We start from the raw sequence: 25,373 nt of genomic DNA on the forward strand, positions 1-25,373 counted from the left end.
AGAAGTCAAATGACTTGTCCATAATTAGAAATGACTCAGGCCATCCTGAGTCATTGTCTCATATTTTTTCAATTACTCCACACTGACTTCCTTTCAGATGAAGGCATTACTTTCCTATGAGTTATTCTTCTCATTTCACAAATGGGACAATGAAGCACAGAAAGATTTCCTAGTTCTTCTAATATCATGTTTTTGAAACTGTCAACTTTGTGCCATATATAGATGATAATATAATATCTAGTGGGACTTACTCTTTCATTTTATAAAGAAGTAAACTCATATCCAGAGAAGGGAAATAACTTACCTTAGATCATAAAGCAACTAAGGGGAAGAACTGAGACTCAAATCCAAGTCTTCTAATTTCAAGTTCAGTGTTCTTTCCATTATACTATTTTATAGTCTTTCCATTTTAAAGATAACTCTGTTGATAGTGTTTGCTATCCCTGTGTATGAGACGGATGAAAACACTCCTATGTTATCAAGGGTCTTTATCAGTATATATTCATGTAGGTCCTTATTTGAATTAATGAGATGCAAGTAATCTATTACATTAGAAGTCTCATCTTCCTTCTCAAAGATATGCTCTCTCTCTTTACTAGTGTCTTCATAATTTGGTACTTGTCAGTTTGTGCCACCTTATGGCATCACATAAGGCCTGCTTTACTTTGTCATTACGGAGGCTAAAAATGAAAGGATTAAGGAGTGGGGAAATGATGCAGTTCAGGGCAGAGACCCCTTTATTAAGGAGCATGGACTGAGCCTCTGATGTGCGGATATACAGGAAGATGGAGCTGCCATAGAATATGACCACAACGGTGAGGTGTGATGCACAGGTAGAAAAAGCTTTCTTTCGCTCAGTGCCTTTTGGGGTACGAAAGACAGTAGCAAGAATAAAGGCATACGAGCTAGAAGTCAATGCTAGTGATCCCAGTAGCAATGCTGTGGAAAGCACAAAAGCCACCAACTCAAGAAGTTGAGTATCCCCACAGGAGAGCCCCATAAGTGGCCAGCTATCACAGAAGAAATGATCAATGCCATTTGGGCCACAGAAAGGCAGACTAGCCATGAGGATAGTAGGACAAAGGGTCCAGAGAAATCCAGCAAGCCAGGATGCCAACACTAGCCGAACACAAATAGGACCACTCATCAGTGTCTCATAGTGTAATGGACGACATATGGCCAGATAGCGGTCCAGAGACATGACAGCCAAGAGAAAGAAGTCAGTGGTTCCCAGAAGGAAATAAAAGTAGGACTGTATGATGCAGCCAGAAAAGGAGATAGTATAATCCTTAGTGAGGATACTGACTAGCATCTTGGGGACCACAACAGAAACCAGCATCAGTTCCAATAGGGATAGATTTCTCAGGAAGAAATACATCTGGGTGTGCAGGCGGTGGTCAGACCAACTGAGCATGATGATGACCAAATTCCCCATGACTGTCACCACATATATCACTAGGAGCCCCAGAAACAACATCAGCTGTAGGCTCCAGCTCTTAGGGAAACCCAGAAGCACAAATTCTGTTACATGGGTCCAGTTTTCTTGCCTCATCTCTAGTTACCTGCAATAAAAAAGGGCATGGGAGAAGAATTGACATTTGGTGACAGATACTTATCCAATCCACTGTTACAAAGCATTAAAATATGTTAGTTTAAGTGTCTGATTTGTGACATTTTTAGTACTTTTCTAATAAACTTTTGGGGAAATCTTTTTGATTATCAAAAAACAGTTTTGGGAAAGTACCTCCATTTTTCTTCCTTATATTTTATTTAATTGTGAGAAGACAAACATAAAATTTTCTTTTAATATCAAGCCAAACTCATAGTTAAAGGACCCATTATCAGAACTTTAGGCTGAAATTTTATCTTTTCCCAAACCAACCTGGTAACTACACTGTTCCTATAGACAGATATACAAGTAATGACAAATAACTTTGATTTCTTCTTTTGGAAATGGCCCATTTATATCATTTGACCATTTATCAATTAAGGAATGACTTGAATTCTTATAAATTTGACTCAATTCTTTATATATTTGAAAAATGAAGCCTTTATCAGAAAAACTTTTTTAAAACCCTTTCTCTTGCTTTCCTTCTAATCTTGGTTGCATTGGTTTTGTTTGTACAAAACCTTCTTAATTTAATATAATCAAAATTATCCATTTTATATCTTATAATACTATTTCTTATTTTCTCATAAATTTTCCATGTTCCCTAATTTGCTCATGACATAATCCTTTATTTCTAAATCACGTACTCATTTTGGCCTTATCTTTTTATATGCTGTGATATGTTGGTGTATACCTAGTTTCTGCAAGTGTTTCCCACTTAACTCATGTGCAACTATTATTTCTGCCATTGTTTAGATTTATCTTTATTGTGTGAAAAGTGTTTTGTGATTATGTATATAAAGTTCCTAAGTTTGTCTTGGCAGATAGACTCCAAATATTTTATGTTATCTGAAATTATTTTAAATGGAATTTCTCTTTCAACTTGCCTTGTTGAACTTGGTTGGTATAGAAATGTTGGTGATTTATGTGGGTTTATTTTAAATCCCATAACTTTGCTCAAGTTAATTATTTCAACTAGTTTTAAAGTTAATTCTTTAGGATTTTCTAAATATACCATTATATTGTATGCAAAGAGTTATAGTTTTGCTTCTTCATTTTCCATTTTAATTACTTCAATTTTTTTCTTGTCTTATGGTAATAGCTAACATTTCCAGTAAAATATTACATAATATTGAATAATAGTGCTGATAATGGGCATCCTTGTTTCACCCTTGATCCTATTGGGAAGGATTTTACCTAATTTCCATTACAGATAATGTTTGCTAAAGGTTTTAGGTAAATACTGATGATCATTTTTAAGGAAAACATTATTTATTCCTATGATTTTTTAAATTTTTGATAATATGTTACTTACAAAATAAACAAAATAAAGATGTACAGTATATTCTCAAGCTAGCACAGTCTCTTGATAATTTAGAGGAAGTTCTTCCTCCCTTCTCTTTTCTCTCTCTCTCTCCTTTCTCTCTCTCTCTCTCTCTCTCTCTCTCTCTCTCTCTCTCTCTCTCTCTCTCTTATCTCTCTCCCTTTCTCTCTCTCTCTTTCTCTCTCTCTCTCTCTCTCTCTCTCTCTTCTCTCTCTCTCTCTCTCTCTCTCTCTCTCTCTCTCTCTCTCTCTCTCCCCTCTCTCTCTCCTCTCTCTCTCTCTCTCTCTCTCTCTCTCTCTCTCCTCTCTCTCTCTCTCTCTCTCTCTCTCTCTCTCTCTCTCTCTCTCTCTCTCTCTCTCTCTCTCCTCTCTCTCTCTCTCTCTCTCTCTCTCTCTCTCTCTCTCTCTCTCTCTCCCCCCCCCCTCTCTCCCCTCTCTCTCCTCTCTCTCTCTCTCTCTCTCTCTCTCTCTCTCTCTCTCCATCCCTTTGTAGTTTATTCCTTAGATGTCATACTTAAGGACCTTGTCTTAAACCCAAATCACTCTAGCTTTCCTCCCTTGGCCAACAATAGCTCCCAGGCCAAACCTCAGTTGCTCAGTGTTAGGGCCCTGATTAACTCAGAATGAATTTAAAAAGCAATTGTTTCTATTCTGGTCAGAAACCCTGAGAGTTCCCTCCCATATTGATTTTTTTTTTTTTGGACTAGGTGAAAGAGGCCATTTTTTGGGCCTCAATTTTTACCTAGGCTTAATCACTGAATAGGCATTGCTTCAGTCAACTGAGACTTGAAAAGGAACTTAACTTTAAAAGGACAAGGTATCCCACTGTATCCAGGGCCATCTCTCATCATTCTGATCTGAATTTTATATAAAATGATTCTCTATATACATCTGTGTTATCAGTTTTTTGATGTAGTCTTTTTTATGTTTTTTATAGTTAATTTGGGAATTTATAATACTTTCTCAGGTCACAGGAGGAGGATTGCTTGTTCTCCCTGGTTAGATGAACCTCCAGTGCCTGTATTTTTTTTTTGTCAATTATGCAGTGTCTCCTCAGTTAAGTTAAGAACAGAACTCATTGAGCTCATTGTTGAACAACTCATTGTTGACCAAATTTTTATCGACTATCTTCCCAGTATACTCTCAAATCATCATATCAGGTGATTCCTATTTATAAAGTTCATGGCACTGCAGTGAATGCTTAATACTCTTCAGAATCAGAGAACATTCAACACTGAAGGAAGCAGGTTACTTCTAGAGTTAGAAGAGACCGCAGAACCTGTCTTGTTCATTCCTTTATTTTATTTATGAAGAAACTAGAGCCTAGAACTTGCTTGAGATCACAGATTATAAGCATCAGAAGTGAGATTTAAAATCGAGTTCTCCATTTCCAGAGGCAATACATTTTACCTTTACCATATTGACCTCATGAACATCATTAAAACTAAATCCCCTATTTTATAGAAGAGGAAAACTGAGGGTCAGAGAGGTTAACACACATATACATCATTTCCCTCCAGAAATCATAATCCAACCAGAAGGAGAAATATGAAACAGTTCATCTAATCTTGTATTATAAAATTCCCCAAACCTTTGACTACTTCAGAAAACTCTTCATGTCTTTCAGGTATAATATAAAGCTGAGGCTTTGGTTCTTTCTATGTTATTGGCCCCCATAAATGAGGAATATGAATAAAGCACTCTCATTTACCAGATATTATGTAATTCTAAATCTAGAAAGATTCTTAAAGGTCATATTGTGAACAATTATATTTTCATAAATGAAGAAATTTAAACCCAGAGAGGGAAAGTGATTTACTTGAGATAACACTGGAAGTTAATGGAAGAGCCAAAAAAAGAAGTCATATCTCCTTGACTTTCAATTCAGTGTTGGTTTTTAAAATTTACTTCATTGTACCACATTGCTAAGTTGGTACTTTGAAAAAAAATACCATGCTTCCATGGTCTTTACAACTCAGAGAAGTCTATTAAAATTTGGCCGAAGGATGAACTAAGACCGAGGAGATTGGCTGAAGTATGAACTAGGACTGAAGAGAGGGATTAAGTTTGAAAAGTCAGATGGACTATCAAGTTGATTCACTTACCCAGCCTGCTGTCTCATTTTCCTGGGTTTCTTCTCATGGCCATTATAGAAGTTTCAACATCAGAGAATGTAGATAACTCCATTACTCTGAAAAGAGCGCTCCAACCTGATAAAGGACTTGTCTTTCGAAATAATGTTGAGCACAGCAACATTTGTGACAATAGCAGTTCAAATCCCTCCAATTTTGTACTACTAATACATTCACAATTCAATCAATTAAAATTTACCTCAAATTTTTTTGGAGTTGGAATCCCGAAGGGACCTTGACCCATTAAACATGAACAGTGTAATTAATCTCTTGGGGGTAGAGGGTGAGTATTGGCTGTGACTTTGGTATTGCTGTAACTGCTACCTTTGTGACCCAAAGCCAAAGGTATTTTGTTAGTTATGTGTGTACATGTTGACTTCTATGTTTTGGGTCTGGCAGTGACAAAACACAAATAGGGGTAGTAATAGGAAGAGAAAAGATAACTTGTCTTGCCAGAGCTCATAAAGATTTTAGACATGTCTATATACACCCATCCATGGTCACCCATCATCACCAAGTCAAAGAAGGAGAGTCAGTCCACTTTCTCATATATTTCTCAGGCAGTTCCTTGAATTTATTTTAATGGGCAGTGTTCCCTTAAAATCATAGTACCTGAGCTCTGTGACTACTTTGTATTGGCCAAGTCCAGCTATCCTGATTCTCCCAACCCATTCTACACACTATCAATATAGTCTCAAAGTAAACAAGCCTATGGAATAAGGGGAAAAATAGTAAAAACTTTGAGGGAGTCTGTCTAATCAGTCTTTAAAATGATTGTTTGTTGATTACCCTGTTTTATTACTATTGAATTACCCTGTTTTAAGCATGATCTGCTAGAAATAATTTTATTTAATTTAACATGTTCTTAAAATGCAAGCATTTCAAGTTTAGAGAGAGAGACTAGTAAAAATTGGAATATATCTTCCATGTTTTCAAATATGGTTATATTGCCCAGTACAATTTAAAGTAACATATATAGGACTCTTGAAAGAAATGATTATAATATGTTAAATATATTTTAGGGTTAATGTTCAGAAACAATAGACACATCTTAATCATTTGACAATTCCCCAGTGTCAGGGATACTCTTTGATTCCAGTTCTCCTATGTCAGATTTCAACTCTTTTTGTTTTACGTTAGTATCTATGCAAATGTTCTCTTATGTATTTTTAGATGCACAAATATGTAAAAATAAGACTCTTACAATAAAATCTATACCTCCATCAATATGTGCCTGGTGCTCAGAGAATAGTATCTGAAAATTGTTACAACAACTTATCCATCCAATTCAACTCAACAAACATTTAAGTGCCTATGTTGTGCCAGGGACTGAGCTAAGTGCTAGGGATCAAGTTAATAGAAAGAAAGATAGCCTGTTCTCTTCACAAGATTATCTTACAAAAGGAAACATAGTACACAAAAAGGAGGCATGGCGAAGCAGGATATCAAGGGGCACTTGGCATAGGGACATCTTGATCCATGCAATTGAAAAAAGGGATGGTAGAAGCAAAGTAAAGTGCTTTTAAAGCCTTTAAAACCAATCCTCCTAAAATTTATCAGACTATGCTTAGTTACTCCTCTTATATCATTTATTATGAGTGGAATAGTTTTCTTCCAAGGATAATGAATAAATTATTTCTAGAATGGAACATAATACTATAGAAATTGTCTGATGAACAGAGACTACAGTGAGACTTTCTTTCTGGATACCAAGCTTCTTCTGAGTTAACATTAATTTTTTTATTATCTACCTTACACAGTTAATTGAGTATTTGCTTAGAGTTACTAAATGGTCAGATCTTTTTCATAGTAACTTTTTCCCCTAGCCTTCTATCATCTTTCAAAATCAGAGAATCTTTCTGAAAGTAAAGAGCCTCAGTTACCATCTAGTTTAATCCTAACTGAATAAGAATAATCTCTATGCCATTCCTATAATACCTAATTATCTATCCTTTTCTTGAAGACTTGGATTGAAGAGAAACCTACATTCTCCAGAGTAATACCATGTTATTTTTTGATAGCTTTACATGTTAGAGATTAAACCAAATAACTAGTCACCATTTTGTTACTTCTGGTCATTGTTCAGAGTTCTGCCCACTAGAGTCACATAAAACAAGCCTAATATCTTTTCCAGGTACTGGATCTTCAGACAGCTATTGTACCCAAGTGAAATCATTATTCTTCATGCTAAATGTTCTCAGTTCCTTCAGTGAATACTTATATAGCATGGACAAGTTCTTCAATATTTTAATTATGTTCTTTAGGCACAGTTTTCAAATTTTGCAGAATAGAACACGGTCTTCTAGGTATGTTTAAATCAGACTAGAACGTGTAGGATGATACTGTCACTTCCCTAGTTCAAGTTTTTTCATCTTAACATTTAGCCTAAGATTGATTTCTACATCTTTAGCTACCACATCACAATATTGATTCATGGAGAGCATTCAGTCCTCCATTACTACCAAATCACTTTCAGACAAATGACTTTCTTGTCAGGTTTTCCCTTTATTCTGCTGGTGAATTTAATTTCATAAAATTGAATGTAACTCTTTGCAATTATCTTTATTAAATTCAAACTATTACAGCTGCTAGAAATTCTTGGGCTCTTAATCTTTTTAAACTATTCCCACAGATTTGAGAATTTGACAACGTCATTTATGCCTTGAAAGTCAAGTAAAAAATTGTCGACCAGCTCAGGACCATGGACAGGTTCCTAAGGCAAATAGTTAGCAACCTTACTCCAAGTTCATGATCAATTGTTTCTTATTCAAATTTACCACTTTCACTTCTTGAAATACTCACTTTCTTCACATAATAATAACTTTAAAAAATCAGTCAACGCTAGTCACATTATTCAATTTATCTTATATATTCCTTCAAGTATTCTTTTTCACATTATGAATTCCAGATTTTCTTCTTCCCCAATTATTGAGAAACAAACAATATTATTATATTACAACATTGTTATATATGTGAAGCCATGTAAACCATATTTCTGTATTAGCCATGCTGCAAAAAAGAAAGAATAATAAAAAAACACACTTCAATCTGCACCCAGAATCTATCATTTCTCTCTCTGTCTATAGTATTTTGCATTATGAGTTTTATGGAATTCTTGTAGAACATTTTATTAATCAAAGTAGCTAAGTCTTTCACAGTTGTTTATTGAGTATTGTTCTCCTAGTTTTGTTCACTTTATTTTGCATTAGTTCATATAAGCCTTCCCTTACCAATTCCTTTTTAGTGAGTTAAGTCCATGCATAAATATATTCTTTTCATGAGCCCTACATCACTAAATCCTGGTGATGATATCTATGATTTCAAATTTACCTTCATTTGTCAAAAGCACTAGTATACTTTGTGTGTTTATATACAAATATCTTGAACATGTGTTTTTATTGCTGCTTCACTTCTTAGATATCAGGTCCTTTTAATGATTGTTTCTGTCTACAACTACTCTTATTCTCTAATGACTAGAGTAAAATCATTATAGAGTACATAGGAAGTTATCTTTCTCATTCCTCATGTTTATTTTTTGATCTAATCTCTAGTGAACTTTTTACTTATTTTTTTCCTCTACCTTCCAATTCCTTTTTATCTTCTTTATATTTTAGAAGAGTTTGAGAATTCTTGGTCAACAAGAATTAAGCAATTAACCCCAATGTAAAGTAGGCTGTAATTGTTATTCACATATCCAACATTCCAAAAACACCCACTTATTGACTATTAAGCACAAGTTACTGAGAATGATACCAAATATTAAAATGACATCTTTTCTTAAAAATTTACAATTCAGTAATAGAAAGAAGACATGTACACAATTGTCATGCAAAAAAGAATATAACTAATTGACAAGACCAATATAAACTACTAAATGTGCTCTAGAAGGAAAATGCTATTTTTAACTAAAAAAATCAGGGAAATTTTTATGGTGGAAGTATCTTTTGAATTGAGTGTTGAAAGAGGGGATGCAGTTCTAACAGAAGTAGGGAAAATGGTATTCTAGATATAGAGAGCAGTATGGGAGAATATAGAGAAAGGGAGTTTTGGAATTTTCTCATTATCTTGTACTATTTATGGAGCTTAGTTCAGCAAGGAGCAAAAATTGGAGACTATTCACCTTCCTAGTTGTTTCTGGATACAGGATCCTACTGCCAATCCTTTGGCAAAGGCTAATAGCAGTTGTTTTCAAACCTTTGTTTTTTAAACATACTAATATAGTCTATGGACTTAGAACAAAAGGATTAAAAAAGATAAATTCATTTCTTTGGATTATTTGATATAATTTTGAATTTTATTCTAATTCTATGAATGGATCCTGATTCAATAATTCTGTTTCAAAAGACAGCAAAAGGAATGTTTAAAAAACTTATTTCGTTACTGTGTTCTATATCAAGTCATTTACTTATCTCAGAGTAGAGGTCTCTATGTATGTATTTGTGTGATCAGTACATGTGTATGTAAATATATGTTAAAGGGGAAAACGTTCTCACCAAATTTGAGTGATAGGGCTTCTATTTATAAGAGGTTAAGAAAAGAGTTGAATGAAAACTTGTGTTCTAAATTAGGATAACATTTATAGCATATATATGTATGTATGTATACACACATTTAAATTATGTGTGTACAGGATAAAGTTATATATACAGAAAGTTTAATAGGTTCTCTTTTTTCTTCTTACAGTTTCATTTTCTTCTGAAAAAATATAGATAAGGTTTTTGAATCCTGAAATTCAAGCATAAGCCTAGATAAATATATGGTGGCTTTTCTCACTAAGGATTTGTATCTCTAGTACTTTTATAATCTTAACATGAGCTTCCAAATTTCTATAGCTTCAAAAATATACATGTAAACCATATTGGGAAAAGGTTATCTACCATGAATCAAAGCCCTGAGCAATAAAGGAAAAGTGTAAAGAAGCTGAAAAGACTCAAGACAACAATTCACTCATAGACACAGAAGAAATTTCCCTAAGGTCAAGCAGAAAAGCAGAATTTTTTTTCACAGCTTTGTCAGCACAGTTCTATGCTCTTCTTACCAGATGAATTGGATATTTTCGCTATTTAGTGACTTAACACACAGTATCATGAATACTTTGGTCTCAGATACTTTTTAGCTGTGTGACCCTATAAATCACTTAACACTGTTTGCATTAGTTTCTTCATCTGTAAAATAGGCTAGGGAAAATATCTTTTCCAAGAAACCTCAAATTGGGTCATAATTGAAACAATAGAATATTATGATGATGATGATGATTATTAACTAATGATTTTCACTTATGCTGAACTTTTCAATCACAATAGAAGATTATCTGATAAATCACTTATGCTATTCTAATAAAATGCATTTCTATACACAGATGTTTTTCTTTTTTCCATTTAAGATAAGATGAGTAATTGTAATTAAAAATGAAATGCTCATTTTATTCCATAAATTAAAAATAAAAACTATGAAAAATGAATTTTGAATAATTCAGTATCTGATATAATAACATTTGCATTAGAGAAGACATTTTGGGACAGAATTTCCTTATCTGCTATTTTTCAGATCTTATCATATAAACCTACTTTGCTTGCAGCTCAGCAGGAAAAAAATTGAAATAATACCCCAGACATTATAGCATATACTTGTATTCAAGTGATTTAAGGCTTACAGAAATAGAATCTATAACTTCATTTCATTGTGTAGCAATTGTGGTGAACCTGTTGAAGAGATGACTGATAAAAGTGGTTATTTGAAACATGGAGCTTGTACGTGGAGGCAAAAAAAATAGCATTTAAAAATGTTGTGACTTTGTAAACTCAGTCTTCCCTTATGTTGTATTGCTTTAAACAGACTTGGATAATAGACACTGTTACATTCCAATGAAGAAAGCCAACAGGTTAAAAATAATATACAATACTCAGAGGAACAGAGGTAGGGATTGATGCTAATTTATCTCCCACAAAAGAGATGACTGGAGGAGGTTAGGGGTAATTTATCTATTATGGTGATATGGTGGAAAAGTAAAGCAGAGAAGTCCCAGTTCAGTATTGTACTCTGTCTTTTTTTAACTGATGTTAAGCATTTAAAGATAAATATTCTCCTAATTGCTGTTTGGATTCATCCCACAAATTTTGATGTGTTATCATTTAATATGGTCATTGTTGTCATCATCTTTTTAAAAATAGCTTTTTATTTTAAAAATATGTGCATAAATAATTTTCAACATTCATCCTTGTACAACCTTGTATTTCAAAATTTTCTCCCTCCCTTCTCCCCATCCTCCCCAAATAGCAAGTAATTTAGCATGTTAAACATGTACTATTCTTCTATACATATTTCCACTTTCATCATGGGACACAAGAAAAATCAGACCAAAAAGAAAAAAAAAAGTAAGAAAAGAAAAAGCAAGCAAACAACAACAAAAAAGTGAAAATACTATGTTATCATCCACACTGAATTCCTCCAGTCTTTTCTCTGAATGCAGATGGCTCTCTCCATCACAAGTCTATTGGAATGGACCTGAATCACCTCATTGTTGAAAAGAGCCATGCCATAATCATGCCATAATCTTGTGGCTACTGTGTATAATGATTTCCTGATTATTCTTATGCCACTTAGCATCAGTAATGTAAGTCTCTCCAGCTCTCTCTGAAATCATCTTGTTGATCATTCTTTATAGAACAATAATACTCCATAACAGTCATATACCATAACTTGTTCAGCCATTCCCCAAAAGGGCTGCTACAAACATTTTTGCACATGTGAGTCCTTTTCCCTTCTTTATAATTTCTTTAGAATACAGATGCAGTAGTAGCACTGCTGGATTAAAGAGTATGTACAGTTTTATAGCTCTTTGGGCATAGTCACAAATTACTCTCTAGAGTGGTTGGATCATTTTACAACTTCACTAGCAAGGTGTCCCAGTTTTCCCACATCCTCTCCAACATTTATCGTTATCTTTTCCTGCCATCTTAATCAATCTGAGAGGTATATAGTGATACCTCAGAGTTGTCTTAATTTGCATTTCTCTGATCAATAGTGCTCTAGAGCATTTTTTTCATATGTTGCATTCTTTAATGAAATTATTGATTTTTTTCTATTATCAGTCATTATTTAGTTTAGGCTATTAGTTCCTAATTAGAGCCTCTAATTAGTTCCTAATTAAAATGTTCAAAGCAGTTTAGATTCATTATTTTATTTGATTTTCACAATAATTATGTAAAGTAAACAGAAAATGAATGATCACACCCATATTATAGATGTGAGGTTTAGAAAGTTTAAATGGCCATGGTCACACCACTCATAGTTGTCAGTAGATCTTTATTTCAAATTCTGGTCCTTTTCTGCTACCCTTCTTCCAATTTGAAGATTACATTATCCACTTTTAAATCACTCTTTTCACTTTAAAATGGGGCAACAGAAGCTACACAAAGATTACATGGATTTCTCTGTAGTATACTTTAGAATCTGCAATCTGTGTAATGGATATGTACATGTTTAGAAAAATGTACTGTGCATGTGCTTAGAGCCATAACCATAGTGAGGCAATTAAGAGTTTTATCCAGTGGGTATACCTTAGCTGGGGGGGAAGAGTCATGTTTCCTTTTCATCCTTCAGAAAAATTCATCCCCATGCCTTGTTAGACACTGTAGTTCTAGGTGTTTAAGGTCCTCTATCTGTAGTTCGGCACAATGCTATTTCTTTTCTTGTATATGAGAAATTAAACAATCTCACTTGCTTGCCCAACTCCACTCTCAGAGTTTCATTGTCATACACATCCTCCCCTCTTTAAAAAAATCATTTATTCATAGTATTATTTTTAAATTTTGAGTTGTAAATTCTGTCTTCTTCCTAACTCACCCTCACCCACTAAGGTGGCAAGTAATATGATATCAATTATACATGTGAAATCATGAAAAATATGTCTATATTTCAAAACAAGTATGAAAAACAAAGTAAAAAATTATACTTCAATTTGTAGTCACAGTTCATCAGTTCCATTTCTGGAAGAAGATAGATAAAATTTTGCCTTGCACTATAATATTTATTGATCAAAGTAGCCAAGTCTTTCACTGCTGATAATCATTTTAACTTTGCTATAACTATGCAGTGATCTCCCTGTTCTTCTCATATCTTTGCAACAATTCACAAGCATCTTGCCATGTTTTTTTCTGAAACCACATCCCCCTTGCAATTTTCCATAGAACAATAATACTCCATTACAATTATATACCACACTAATTCAGCCTTCCTTAATTGATAAGCAAGAGGATTCTTGTTGTCCAATTCTTTGCCACAAGAGCTGCTATAAATTTTTGTGCACATATAGGTCCTTTTACTTTTTCTTTGACTTCTTTCAGATAGCATCTTTTTATAGAGGAAAGTAAATAATTTAATTTTGAATCCCTTGTTATTACTCTTTCATGGTTACCCATTTCTGCTTCTCTTGAGTCTTGTGTTTAAAAATCAAATTTTCTATGCAGCTTTAATATTTTTACGAGGAATGCTTGAAAATCCTCTGTTTTATCTATAGTTTTCCCCCTCAAAGAATTATATTCAATTTTATGGGTAGATTATTGTTGGTCTTAATCCTAGCTCTTTTGCCTCCTGGAAGATCATATTCCCAGTCCTTTGCTTTATTGTGGAAGTCACTATATCTTGTGTGATCCTGACTATAACTCGATAATATATGAATTGTTTCTTTCTGGCTGTTTGAAATATTTTCTCTTGAACTTGAGAGCTCTGGGATTTGGCTATATTTCTGGAAATTTTCATTTTGAATTCTTTCAATGTGAATTTTTGACTTCTGGAATGAAGATATCTCAGCAATTTTCCTTGATAATTTATTAAAATATAATGTCTAAGGTCTTTATTTGATCATGACTTTTAAGGAGTCTAATAATTCTTAACTTCTCTCTCAAAGTTTTTTCCAGATCAGTTATTTTTCTGATGAAAAATTGTACATTTGCTTCCATTTTTTCAATACCTTTGAATTTCTTTTTTTTTGTTTGTTTCTTAATGTCTCATTAAGAGACATTAAGCACTTGCTTCCAAGTGCTCAATTCTAATTTTAAGGAATTATTTCCTTCAGGAGATTTTGTAGTTTCTTTATTAACTTGGCCAATTCTGTTTTTTAAAGTGACATTTTCTTCAGTATTTTTATGCTTCTTTTGTGAAGTCATTGTTCCTCTTTTTGTAAGTTTCTTGTATCATTCTCATTTCTTTATGGAGTTTTGCCTGTAGCAATTTTATCTCTTTCTTTAATTCTTCCAAGAGTTCTTGTGGGCGTTGGACCTAACCAGCCTTTTTGCTTTGAGGATTTTTTTTTGGTAGTTGTTTTCATATTGTTGTCTTTTTTGAGTTTATGTCTTGGTCTTCTTTGTTACCTTGGGAAATTCTTTTTATCATTTTTTTTTTTCATTTTCAAGCCTATTTTTGACTTTGAACTTTATGTTAAATAGGACTCTGCTCACCTGGGTTTGGGAAGGAACTGTCCCAAGGTTCACATTTTTTTTTTTTGTACTGCTGTTTTCAGAGCTAGTTCTGGGGAGTGTAAGTTTTTGCAGCTTCCCAGGTGATGTGATACTAGGAGAAGTGTGATCACTGCTCTTCTGGTTTGCACTTTGGTTTTTCTCTAGGAAGAGTTTCTGGTTCCTTGTAGTCTCAAGGACTGGCACTCCTTTCTGCTTTGGTACTGTGACGAAGGTGTCTGTTCTCTTTTGACTGATCATCAGCACTCCTTTCTGCACTGAAACCATGTTCCAGAACTGCATAAAGACAATAGAATTGCTAATCAGCACCATTTGCTCCTTGGGCCAGGAAAGGGACCCCTGTAATCTCTGACCACCTATGAACTACTTACTGTTTTTGGCTGAGAACTCCCAAAGCTACTTCTGTTGAGGCCACTGTTGTCACCACTATGTGAACTCTTCTACCCTGTTGATACAGATTTCTCATGTCAATCTCTTAAGTTTTTTTAAGCCAAAAAAAAAAAGTCTCAGTCCAACCTTTTGTTGCCTCTGCTGCTCCAGAATTTGACTACAAGTATTATTTTAGAGTTATTTGAAGGTAAATGTCGAGAGAATTCAGCTGAGTGATTACCTCTAATCTTCTAGCTTGTCTCTGCCCACCAGAACCTCACTTTGTTCTGGATAATATCTTCATCATGATAAACTGTGTGGGGCACTTGAGAATATCTCTGGAGAAAAAGATTCCTAAATTCAATTCTATCTGGAATATGCTTTGTCCCAGTGCTAATACTTTGCACCCAACTGTTATTTGCATGGAGTTGTCATTCTCTACCCCATAAGTAATGATTTCTAGTTAGGTTCTTTATGTGACTTGTATCAGTATTGAGGAGTTTCAGAATTTTACATCTAGAAGGGACCATCATCCTCATTTTTATAAATGAAGAAGCAGTTTCAGGTGGAAAGTTACTTGGCCTTATATCACATATGTATTAAGTGGAAGAACTAGGACTGAAAAAAAAAGCCTTTTGACTCCAAACTCAGAGTGTGGACTCCAAGCACAATTCCATACCTCCAATTTAAAGATGACTCTAATGATGGTATTTGCCTTATCTTATGATACAGGTCTAAATCATGAAGAATCTTTTCATTATTTATGGATGAAGTCTCTTCTTTGACTCCAAGAGAGAGTAATACCAAGTTACCTAGGACTTTTTGCATCACTCCCTTCCTCCAGTTTCCAAGATCCTTACAACCTTCTGGCACCTATATTCCTGTGCCATCTTAAAGCATCTTCTAGGGCCTGCTTTACCTTATCATTACGGAGACTGAAGATGAATGGATTCAGAAGTGGGGTGATGATGCATCCCAGAGCTGAGACCCCTTTGTTAAGAAGCATAGATTGAGCCTCTGATGTGCGGATGTAAAGGAAGATGGAGCTGCCATAAACAATGACAACCACAGTAAGATGTGAAGCACAGGTAAAAAAGGCTTTTTTTCGTTCTGCGGCTGTTGGAGTCTGGAAGACAGTAGCAAGGATACAGGCATAGGAGACAGAAGTCACTGCCAAGGAACCTAGAAGAACAGCTGTGGAAAGTATAAAGGCCACTAACTCCAGAAGTTGGGTATTCCCACAAGAGAGCCGCATAAGTGGCCAGCTGTCACAGAAGAAGTGGTCAATGGCATTAGGGCCACAGAAAGACAAGTTAGCCATGAGGATAGTAGGAGAGAGCACCCATAAGAAACCAGCAATCCAAGAAGCCATTACTAGCCGGACACAGATGGGACGGTTCATTAGGGTCTCATAGTGCAATGGACGGCAGATGGCTAAATAGCGATCCAGAGACATGACTGCCAAGAGGAAAAAGTCAGTAGTGCCCAGGAGAAAATAGAGATAGGATTGTGTGATGCAGCCAGCAAAGGAGATTGAGTAGTCCCTGGTAAGGATGCTGACCAGGATCTTAGGGACAACAACAGAGACCAATACCAGCTCCAGGAGGGAGAGATTTCTCAGGAAAAAGTACATTTGAGTTTGCAGGCGGTGGTCAGACCAGCTGAGCACAATGATGATCAAATTTCCCATGACTGTCACTACATATGTCACCAGAAGTCCTAGAAACAGCATGAGCTGTAGGGTCCAGCTACCAGGGAAACCCATCAACACAAATTCTGTTACCTGGGTCCAATTCTCTGGATACATTTCCCTCTATCTGTATAAGGAAAAAAAATGATTTGAAGTTAAGTAATATGTAATAATCATGTTTTTATTTTTAACCTATCATATGGAGGACCCCAAGCAAGAATGTGAAAGCATTAAGTGTATACAAAGACAGAGTTTCCAGTTTTCAAGTAGCTGAAGACATAGGATTGGGGAAGAAAAATTTTGGGAAAGCATTCTAATTATTTCTAATCTAGGTGTTGGTAAAGTCCCTGTGGGATCTTTCCCATATTTTTAGGAAGACCTAGAAAGGACAAGATCATTGGGCTACATGCATATCTTTCTTTAAAATAAAGCTAAACCTCAGGTAAAGCACCTACTCCTATAGTTTTATGTTAAAAACTTATGTCTTCCCCAGTCCCATTCAGTTTGGTAGACTGTCAACCCAACAGATAGTAGCGACATGCTTATATAAGACCCATAAGTTTACAAAGTGTTTTCCTCAGAATAATATCATTAGATACATGGTAAGGCCATTATTAATCCCATTTTATGGATGAAAAAGCTGACTATCTAAAGAGACTTACAATCAAACAACTAGGACATATTAAAGTAAAGAATCAAATAAATTCACATTTTCTGACTTAAAATACAAAGCATTTCTAGAGCTTATCAACCTACTTCCTAACCCACACTAAGATATACTACTGCATTCTGGGTGAAGAAAGAGTAAACAAGGATTAGAGTTCTGATTAGTCTAATACATGACTGAGGTATTATTGTTTAAAGATGTTGAGCCACATATTGGGCATGTAAATTTATGATTGTAGGTGTTCAGAAATGACATTGTACATTATTGTGATCTCCACCCCTGAATCTTGGAATCACAAGTATCTTCTGAATTATATTGTTATAGTGGAAAGAAAATCTTATAGCAATTAAGGGAGTCTACAAATTAGAGGAGAGGAAGAAATATTCTAAGCATAGAGAATAATTAGTGCAAAGGTAGACATAAGAAATGCAGTGTTATATGAAAGACAGAGATAGAAAGTCAGCATAGGATGGAAATTAATGTGTATTGGATATTGTTTTTCTCATGCACAGAGAATATGAAAAATTTAAATTTTATGTTTATCACATTGAGCAATTTTTATCATATTTTAATTCCTTGAAAATTGGTAACCTATTAAATTCAATTTACCAAAAAATTATTGAGTCCCTAGTGTCATTTAGTTAAAAGAATCCTGGAATTGAAATTAAAACACCTAGATTTGAGTCCTTACTCTGTCATTTACTAGCTTGTGTCTGTGAACTATTGCTTAATGTATGTAAGTTTCTATTTTCTTATCTGTAAAATGGGAATCATTAAATTAAAAAAAAAGATAGAATGGAAATCATAGAATTTGTAATCTCTATTTAGTAACATCTCAATAAGAAAAGCTCTTTGTTACCCATAAAAGCTGTAGAAATGGAGCTATGATTATTCTCATTTTCTATTACTTTGTAAAAGTATATATTTTAAATCTATCCATCAGAAGGTTTAATCAGCATGGCATAGAGGAAACAGCACTGCTTTGTGAATATGTTCTTGACTTCTAATGAATTTCTGAAACTTAGTAGCCAAGAGAAAGTCATGCCTGAAAAAGAAGTACCAATAGTATGGGTCCAGCAAAGGTACTGGACATTGGTTCAGTGATAAGTAATGCAGAGAATACTGTTAAAAGAGACAACTAGAGATGAAAGGTTCAAGGCACATTAATCATAATCTGGAAGTCACAGTTAAGCTGGATGCAGCATAGAAGCCTCAGGAGCTAAGGAAAGATGGAAAAACAATTTGAACCAACAGGAGGCTGTGAGAAGGAACTGAGAAAGCCAAGGACAATGTTAGCAAGCCTTCAACTTCTTCCTCTCCCCATATCTTAAGCATAGATGTTTGGAAAAGCCAGATGAATAAAACTCTAAAATTTCCTTGGATTGTCTATTAATTTTTTCATATATCATTATTGTGGTTTGTACTTTTATAACATGTACAGGAAGACTTGTTTATTTTTCTTGAAATTGGGCAAAAGAGATTTCTGCCACACTTGACAGACATCTAGAGATTCTACTCTCCACTCCAGCATTGTCCCCTTTTCCAAGATGAGGATGAAATCAATTAAGTCATTGTTGGCAATTTTTTTTATTATCATCCAGCCTTTTTAGCCTATTATTCCATCATCTTAACGGAGTGCGACTTTTAATAACATTGACCATGAGTATGATACTGTAGTAGGTGCCTGGTATATCTTAAGATTACAGAATGGTAGAGATGAGAAGGACCTTATAGATAATTTAGCTTACTCCTTCATTTTAGAAATGAGAAAGCTAAAGCTAAAGTGGTTGAATGAAATCCTCTGGTCTCACAATGCTGATTAGTGTCTCTTCACTCATGTCAGATGGTTTCACAAAAAGAGCAATAAAATGGTTGATACATCACCCATATTTTTCACTATAAAGTAAGAAAGATGCCTACATACAAATATATATTATACCCACCAACAAGAATCACATATCACTTCCAGAAGGAATGAAGCTACATTAAAAAGGCCTTTTTTTGTAATATGAAATCCATGGTCAAGTCTTGATTTTCAGAATTCTTGAACCTGAGCTGATGGAGCCTTGAGGTAATTAGCACACATTTCTTCTGCAGGGGCCTACTGGTGCATTCTTCACAAACTGCCAAATTGGTATTCTTAAAGCACAGATTTGACTAAATCAAAAAGTTTCTCTGGCTCTTTATTCTTTTAAATTATTCTTAACAGTTCCTTTAAATAATGAACTCTAACTGCATTTTAAGTAGATGATTTCTTCTTTCTGCAACAGTTTAGCAATAGTACTAGTACTAGATTTGGAGTAAAAAAATAAAATAAAAAACTGCTCCCAAACCTCAGGTTCTAATCGCACATACTGCTTTATCTTTTTGACCACCTATCACTTCACACCTTTGCCTTGGGTTTTAATTTTTTAATTTACAAAATGAAGAGATTGAACTAGATTTTTGAGGGCCTTTCCAACTATGATCCAGTTGAACATTGCACATGGTTAAGCTGAAAATTCTAAACTTTGTCTTCCTAATTAGCAGAATTGAGACTCAACTAAAGTAAATATTTGACTTTAGAGAAATCTATCAATGTGGCAGGAGAAAAGCTTGCCATATAAAGCACTTTCAAGATTATAGGTATTTACCATTTCTCTACTTTCATAGTGAAATACTCTTCTTAGGACTCCTTTATTTTTAAACAGCAGGAATCCTTACCCTTTTGGTGCCATGGACCTCTCTGGCTGTCTGATGGAGTTGAAAAAAATGGGGGGAGCCTTAGATTAATGTTTCCAAATTCATAAAGGAAAAACAGGGTTACAAAATAAAACAATTGTGCAATGTAAAATACTCTTGCCCACTTGATAATTCCAACAGATGCTGGAGATTTTAGTCAGGACAGGCCAAGAGGAATACTTCCTTTCTCATTCTTTAGCCTATTAACCATTTTCCAATGAGTGTTAGGCTCTCCTTTTAAATCAGATGCTCACCTTTTACTCCATCCTCACTATGAAAGAGTTAGAGCTCATGTTCTACTCTATTATATCCAGTCCCTTTTCCTCAAGAATCACAGGGTAGATCTCTCCAATTGTGTCCTCACCAAGCCCCAAAAGAGTATATGAGTGCTCATATTAATTATGAATTAAAATTATATTAATTTTATATGCTCATATTAATTATGAATTAAAAAGACTAACTTTCCAGTAATATGGTAGAACACTAGTTCTTTCTACCTGTACTCTATCTATACCCTGGGGACCACCAGGTCTTTCCATCTTCCCTGAAGCTGAATTCTCCTATATGAGCAACTAGATGACATGCAAAAAGTGCCAGACTTGGAGTCAGGGGCATCTTAGTTTTAAAGCTGTCTTAGATGCTTGCAGGGTGACACTTACATTCTATCAGCCTCATTTTCTTTATTTGTATAGTGGAGACGCTAAGATTACTCTAAGATTAAACTTAAATCACAAATGCAAAGCACTTTGCATAGTTTAAAGCTCTATATACATTATGTGCTCTAGTTCTCATAGTTTAAAATTCATATATACACATTATGTGTTCTCTCTCCTAATTAGAAGATGGATACTATGAGAGCTGCTAGTATTTCTCTTTTAAATTTTATCCCTAGTACTTGGTACAGCTCATGGCAAACAATAAATATTTGATTAATGCTGAATCCTTTATTTCTATATGTGTTCATTCAGTCATTCTTTCCTTTCTTCCTGGATAACATACAAATACTTGAATATGATGTTCAAAGCCTTGTACAATTTGACTCTAATCAGTCAAGAGTAGTTTCATTTTATTTCATCTTATTTATCTAAAACTGACTTGCTTGTCATCTCACATCCATTACAGTTCATTGCTTGTCTCCATGTTTTTGTTCAGTCTTTTCCCCCTTCCTGGAATACCTTCCTGCCTCATCTACTCTTATTGGGATCCTTAGCTTCCTTCACAGTTCAGTTCAAGTGCCACTGATACCCAAGACATTTTCTGATCTTCCTAGATGTTAGTACTACCTCCTACTCCTACCTTAAGAAAATTACATTATATTTACTTTGTTATTTTGTACTTACTTATATACATTTTGAAAAGCTTCTCAAGGGATGACTGTTGGAAATGTGTTTCTGAATAATCAGTGCCTAAAATTTTTCCTAAAATATAGAGGGAGCATAACAGAGGTACGGTGAATGAATAAATAAATGTTAAATAGTTAACCCCAATTACCAGGGATCCAAATGGAAAATTCTTAATATATCTTCACAGAGCTGATGACTTAAAGTTTAGCATCTTAGAAGCATAAAATGCTAGAAATTGAAGGATCCTTCTGGATGATGTAGTTCAACTTCATTGTACAAATAACATCATGGAGTCTCTAAGGTATTAAGTAATTTAATCAAAATCACACAGGTCCCACGGCTCATGGTTTTCTATCTCCCTTTTCCTTCTGTCTCAGAGGTCCATCAGTCAGTTGAACTTTAGTGAAATGGGAATTTCGATCAAATATAGGCACTGAGTTTGAAAGGCTATCACTATACATGGCTTGAAGGAATCTGATTCACTTACCCATCCCTGTACTTTATTCCTCTGGATTTCTTTCCCTGAAATCATTCAAATTTCAACCAAAGAGGACCAAACTGGTCCTAGGGCCAAGTGAGCTTTCTAAATAGAAAGAATGAGCTGTAACTAGGATTTATCCTTCCTATTGGGTTGCTCATTTGAAGAAGAAGAAGTTCTTTAAACTTTACACAGCTAATTCATTCCCAATTCTATCAATTAAAATTTGTTTTAACTTTCTTAGAGCTATGATCCCCAAAGAAAACCATCTTGACCCATGCTCATTAAGCAAAAATGCTGTAATTAACCTCTTGAGAGAAAAAGTAAGTATTGACTTTGACTTTCACGTTGCTATCATTACTATCTTTTTGACCCATAGAGAACTAGTACTGTTAGATATATAACAATCAAGTTTGGCAAACTGGGAAAGGGACATGGAATGCTTTAAAAATAGGCAATATGAAAGGTGCCCTTAACTAAGATTTTAAAAATGAATTCAGTTGAGGGTGGTGAGAAAAAGGTACTCCAGGACCCATGCAATACTGGGATGTTGGTGCCTAGGAGAGAAGACTGTGGAATAATGGAAAGTCATTGGCAGGAGTTTGTGATAGAAAAATTTATCTATAAGGGGTGGGTGGTGAAGAATAATGTCCTTATAGTTTTATATTTTAACTATTCTTGTAAATTACTTTAGAGGTTGTTTTTTTCTGGGCCTCTGAAGGAGTACAGTATCTTCTACATTTTAATTTCTTCTGGCTCCAGATTCCCAACTCTAATTATGGCTGTGAATGCTAAGATTCTGTGAATACATCTTAGCTTTTATGATTTGAGATTTATCCCCAAATTGATGTACAATAATAAGGCATATTCAGCTTAGGGGAGAAAAAATTGGCTTGTCTTACTATTGCTTATAAAGGCTTCAGGACTTAAATCTGTTAAGTTCATAACTAATCCTTTAATACCAAGATATCCTTTTGTAATTCTTTATACTTTTCTGTATGGTAACTTTTTAAAAAAACGTTTTTTTAATCACATTTTTCCAAAATATTTTTTCCATGGAACTCCCTTATGATAATGAATAGCAATTGACAAAGCAACTATATCTGAGGTGACATGTAATATTTTGAACTATTAGTTTCCAAACTTTTTATATTATAGAAAACTGAATAGTGCAATGGATAGATCACTAGACCTGCAATCAAAAGACCTAACTTCAAATCTTGCCTCAGACACTTATTAATTTTATGACTCTGGGCAAGTTAGCACACTTATGTCTGCCTCAATTTTCTTATCTATAAAATGAATATAAAAATAACACAACCCCAATGATTATTGTAAGAACCCAGTAAGATAACATATGTAGAACATTTTTAAACCTCAAAGTTCAGTGTAAATGTATGCTATTAATATCATTAAACTGTTCTTTTCAGTGTAATTATGTCAGCATGACTTTTTAAGGAGACATGTTTCTTTTTTATCTTTCTACTTTTTTTTGGTAATCATATCCATTTTCTAATATACCCTCATCACTATACTTATTGATTTAATATTATGGGTTCTCGAATAGGACATAATGCATAGGACATCTTCCTTGAAAGTCTCCTATTTCTGAAAGTTACTTTTCCTTGTCCTTTTTTCTACCTTTGAAATTTCATTTTTATCAGTGTACCTGATCTATGTAATCTACATAGAAAAGAAGTTTCCCTTTAAAATAATATCCCTTTAGCAAATGGCTATAGCACTTAAACAAACATCTGACTATTCTGCTGCACTATATTTGTAAAATCAACAGGGACACAGAAGGACATGGAGAGAAAGATGGTAAAGGGGATAGACAGCAAGATCTTTCACAACAGATAAGCTTGTTCCCAACCTAAGATTTTAACTGTATCAGATCACCAGAGAATGGAGCAAAATAGAGGCATCCTGCAATTCAGGGTAAGAGAACATTGTCTCTTTAGTCTTCAAGATCCTTTCCTGGGTCTTCTCTACATTTTCTATATTAGTGATTTAATTAGTTCTCATAGATTCAAAGATCATTTCTATATAGATGTTTATATAGATAACTTCTAAATCTACTTATGTACCTTTACCCTGTCTCCTGGGTTTTAGTACTACATCAACAACGGCCCAATGGATTTTCTCATGTGGATATTTCAATGGAATCTCAAACTTAACATATCCAAAACAAATCCAATATTTTCTTGTTGCGGTTCCTCTTCCTCCTTGTTTTCCTTCTTCTGCTCCCCCTACTCCTCTTCCTCCTCCTCCACCTGCTTTTCCTCCTTCTCCTCCTCTTCTTTCTCCACCTTGTCCTTCTCTTCTTCCTCCTCCTCCTCCTTTTCTTTCTCCTCATCCTTCTTGTCCTCTTCCTCTTCCTTCTCGTTTTCCTTCTCTTCCTCCTCCTTCTCTTTCTCCACCTCTTCTTCCTCCTACTTCTCCTCCTCCTTTGTCTTCCGCTTCCTTTCTCCTCCTCCTTCTCTTTTTCCTCCTCCTCTTCCTCCTTCTAGTCTTTTTTATTAGCATTCATGACACTACCACCATCATTGTTTCTTTCTTTAATTTCACACTCCTTCTCCCAAACATTTCCAGTATATTACTGATATTGTCTTCACAACATCCAATATCTTTTCTCATCTATTCCCTTTTCTTTATTCAGATAACTTGTGCTTTAGTTCAAGCACTCATCACGTTTAACTAACTTAATATAATACTCTTATTCTTAAGTTTTTTCCCTGAGTCATTCTCTATAAAATCATCAAGTGGGTAAACACACACACACACACACACACACACACACACACATATATGTTATATGTACATATATATTTAAATAAAACATAGATATGACTGAGCCTCAACCTATCTCTTAAAATTAATTTAAATTTTTTTCAGGGAACAAAAATCTGCCTTCTCTTCTTCTCATCCACTTCATCCCACTGAAAGAGAAACAAAAACCAAAACTTCTGTTATAAATATGTATAGCCAAGGAAATTTCCACATTGACCATCCACAAGAGGAATATGGCCTTAATCTGTACTTTGAATCTGTCATCTCTTTCATCATAATGTCACTCTCTTCTAAAAATCTGTAGTTGTTTCCTATTTCCTTCAGGATAAAATACAAAATCCTCAGCCTAGCTTTTAAAGCCTTCAATAAAATGATTTATATGAATCTCTCTGGTCTTATTTAATATCATTTCTTTTAAAGTACTCTCTCTTTTACTTATAATAGCTTGCTAACTGTTTCCTATACAAGAAATCCCCAGCTTTTGGGATAAGAACTCACTGTTTGACAAAAACTGCTGGGAAAATTGGAAATTAGTATGGCAGAAACTAGGCATAGACTCACACTTAACACTGTACACCAAGATAAAATCAAAATGGGTTCATCACGTAGGCATAAAGAATGAGATTATAAATAAATTAGAGGAACACAGGATAGTTTACCTCTCAGATCTATGGAAGAGGGAGGAATTTATGACCAAAGAAGAACTAGAGATCATTACTGATCACAAAATAGAAAATTTTGATTATACCAAACTGAAAAGTTTTTGTACAAACAA

The 25,373-nt window shown here is 34.4% G+C and overlaps 2 protein-coding genes across 2 annotated transcripts; both read right to left on the reverse strand.

Annotated features, from left to right (window-relative positions):
* Positions 1-604: 604 nt before the first annotated feature.
* On the reverse strand, positions 605-1,552 carry LOC127557977 (olfactory receptor 6T1-like). Its single transcript, XM_051991227.1, has one exon. The coding sequence runs from the start codon at positions 1,550-1,552 to the stop codon at positions 605-607; it is 948 nt and encodes a 315-aa protein (XP_051847187.1).
* Positions 1,553-15,765: 14,213 nt separating this feature from the next.
* LOC127557979 (olfactory receptor 6T1-like) lies at positions 15,766-16,716 on the reverse strand. Its single transcript, XM_051991228.1, has one exon. It carries the CDS (start codon positions 16,714-16,716, stop codon positions 15,766-15,768), a length of 951 nt encoding a protein of 316 aa, XP_051847188.1.
* Positions 16,717-25,373: the final 8,657 nt, after the last annotated feature.

Source organism: Antechinus flavipes, chromosome 3 (genome assembly GCF_016432865.1).
Source record: "Antechinus flavipes isolate AdamAnt ecotype Samford, QLD, Australia chromosome 3, AdamAnt_v2, whole genome shotgun sequence".
Classification (NCBI taxonomy): domain Eukaryota; kingdom Metazoa; phylum Chordata; class Mammalia; order Dasyuromorphia; family Dasyuridae; genus Antechinus; species Antechinus flavipes.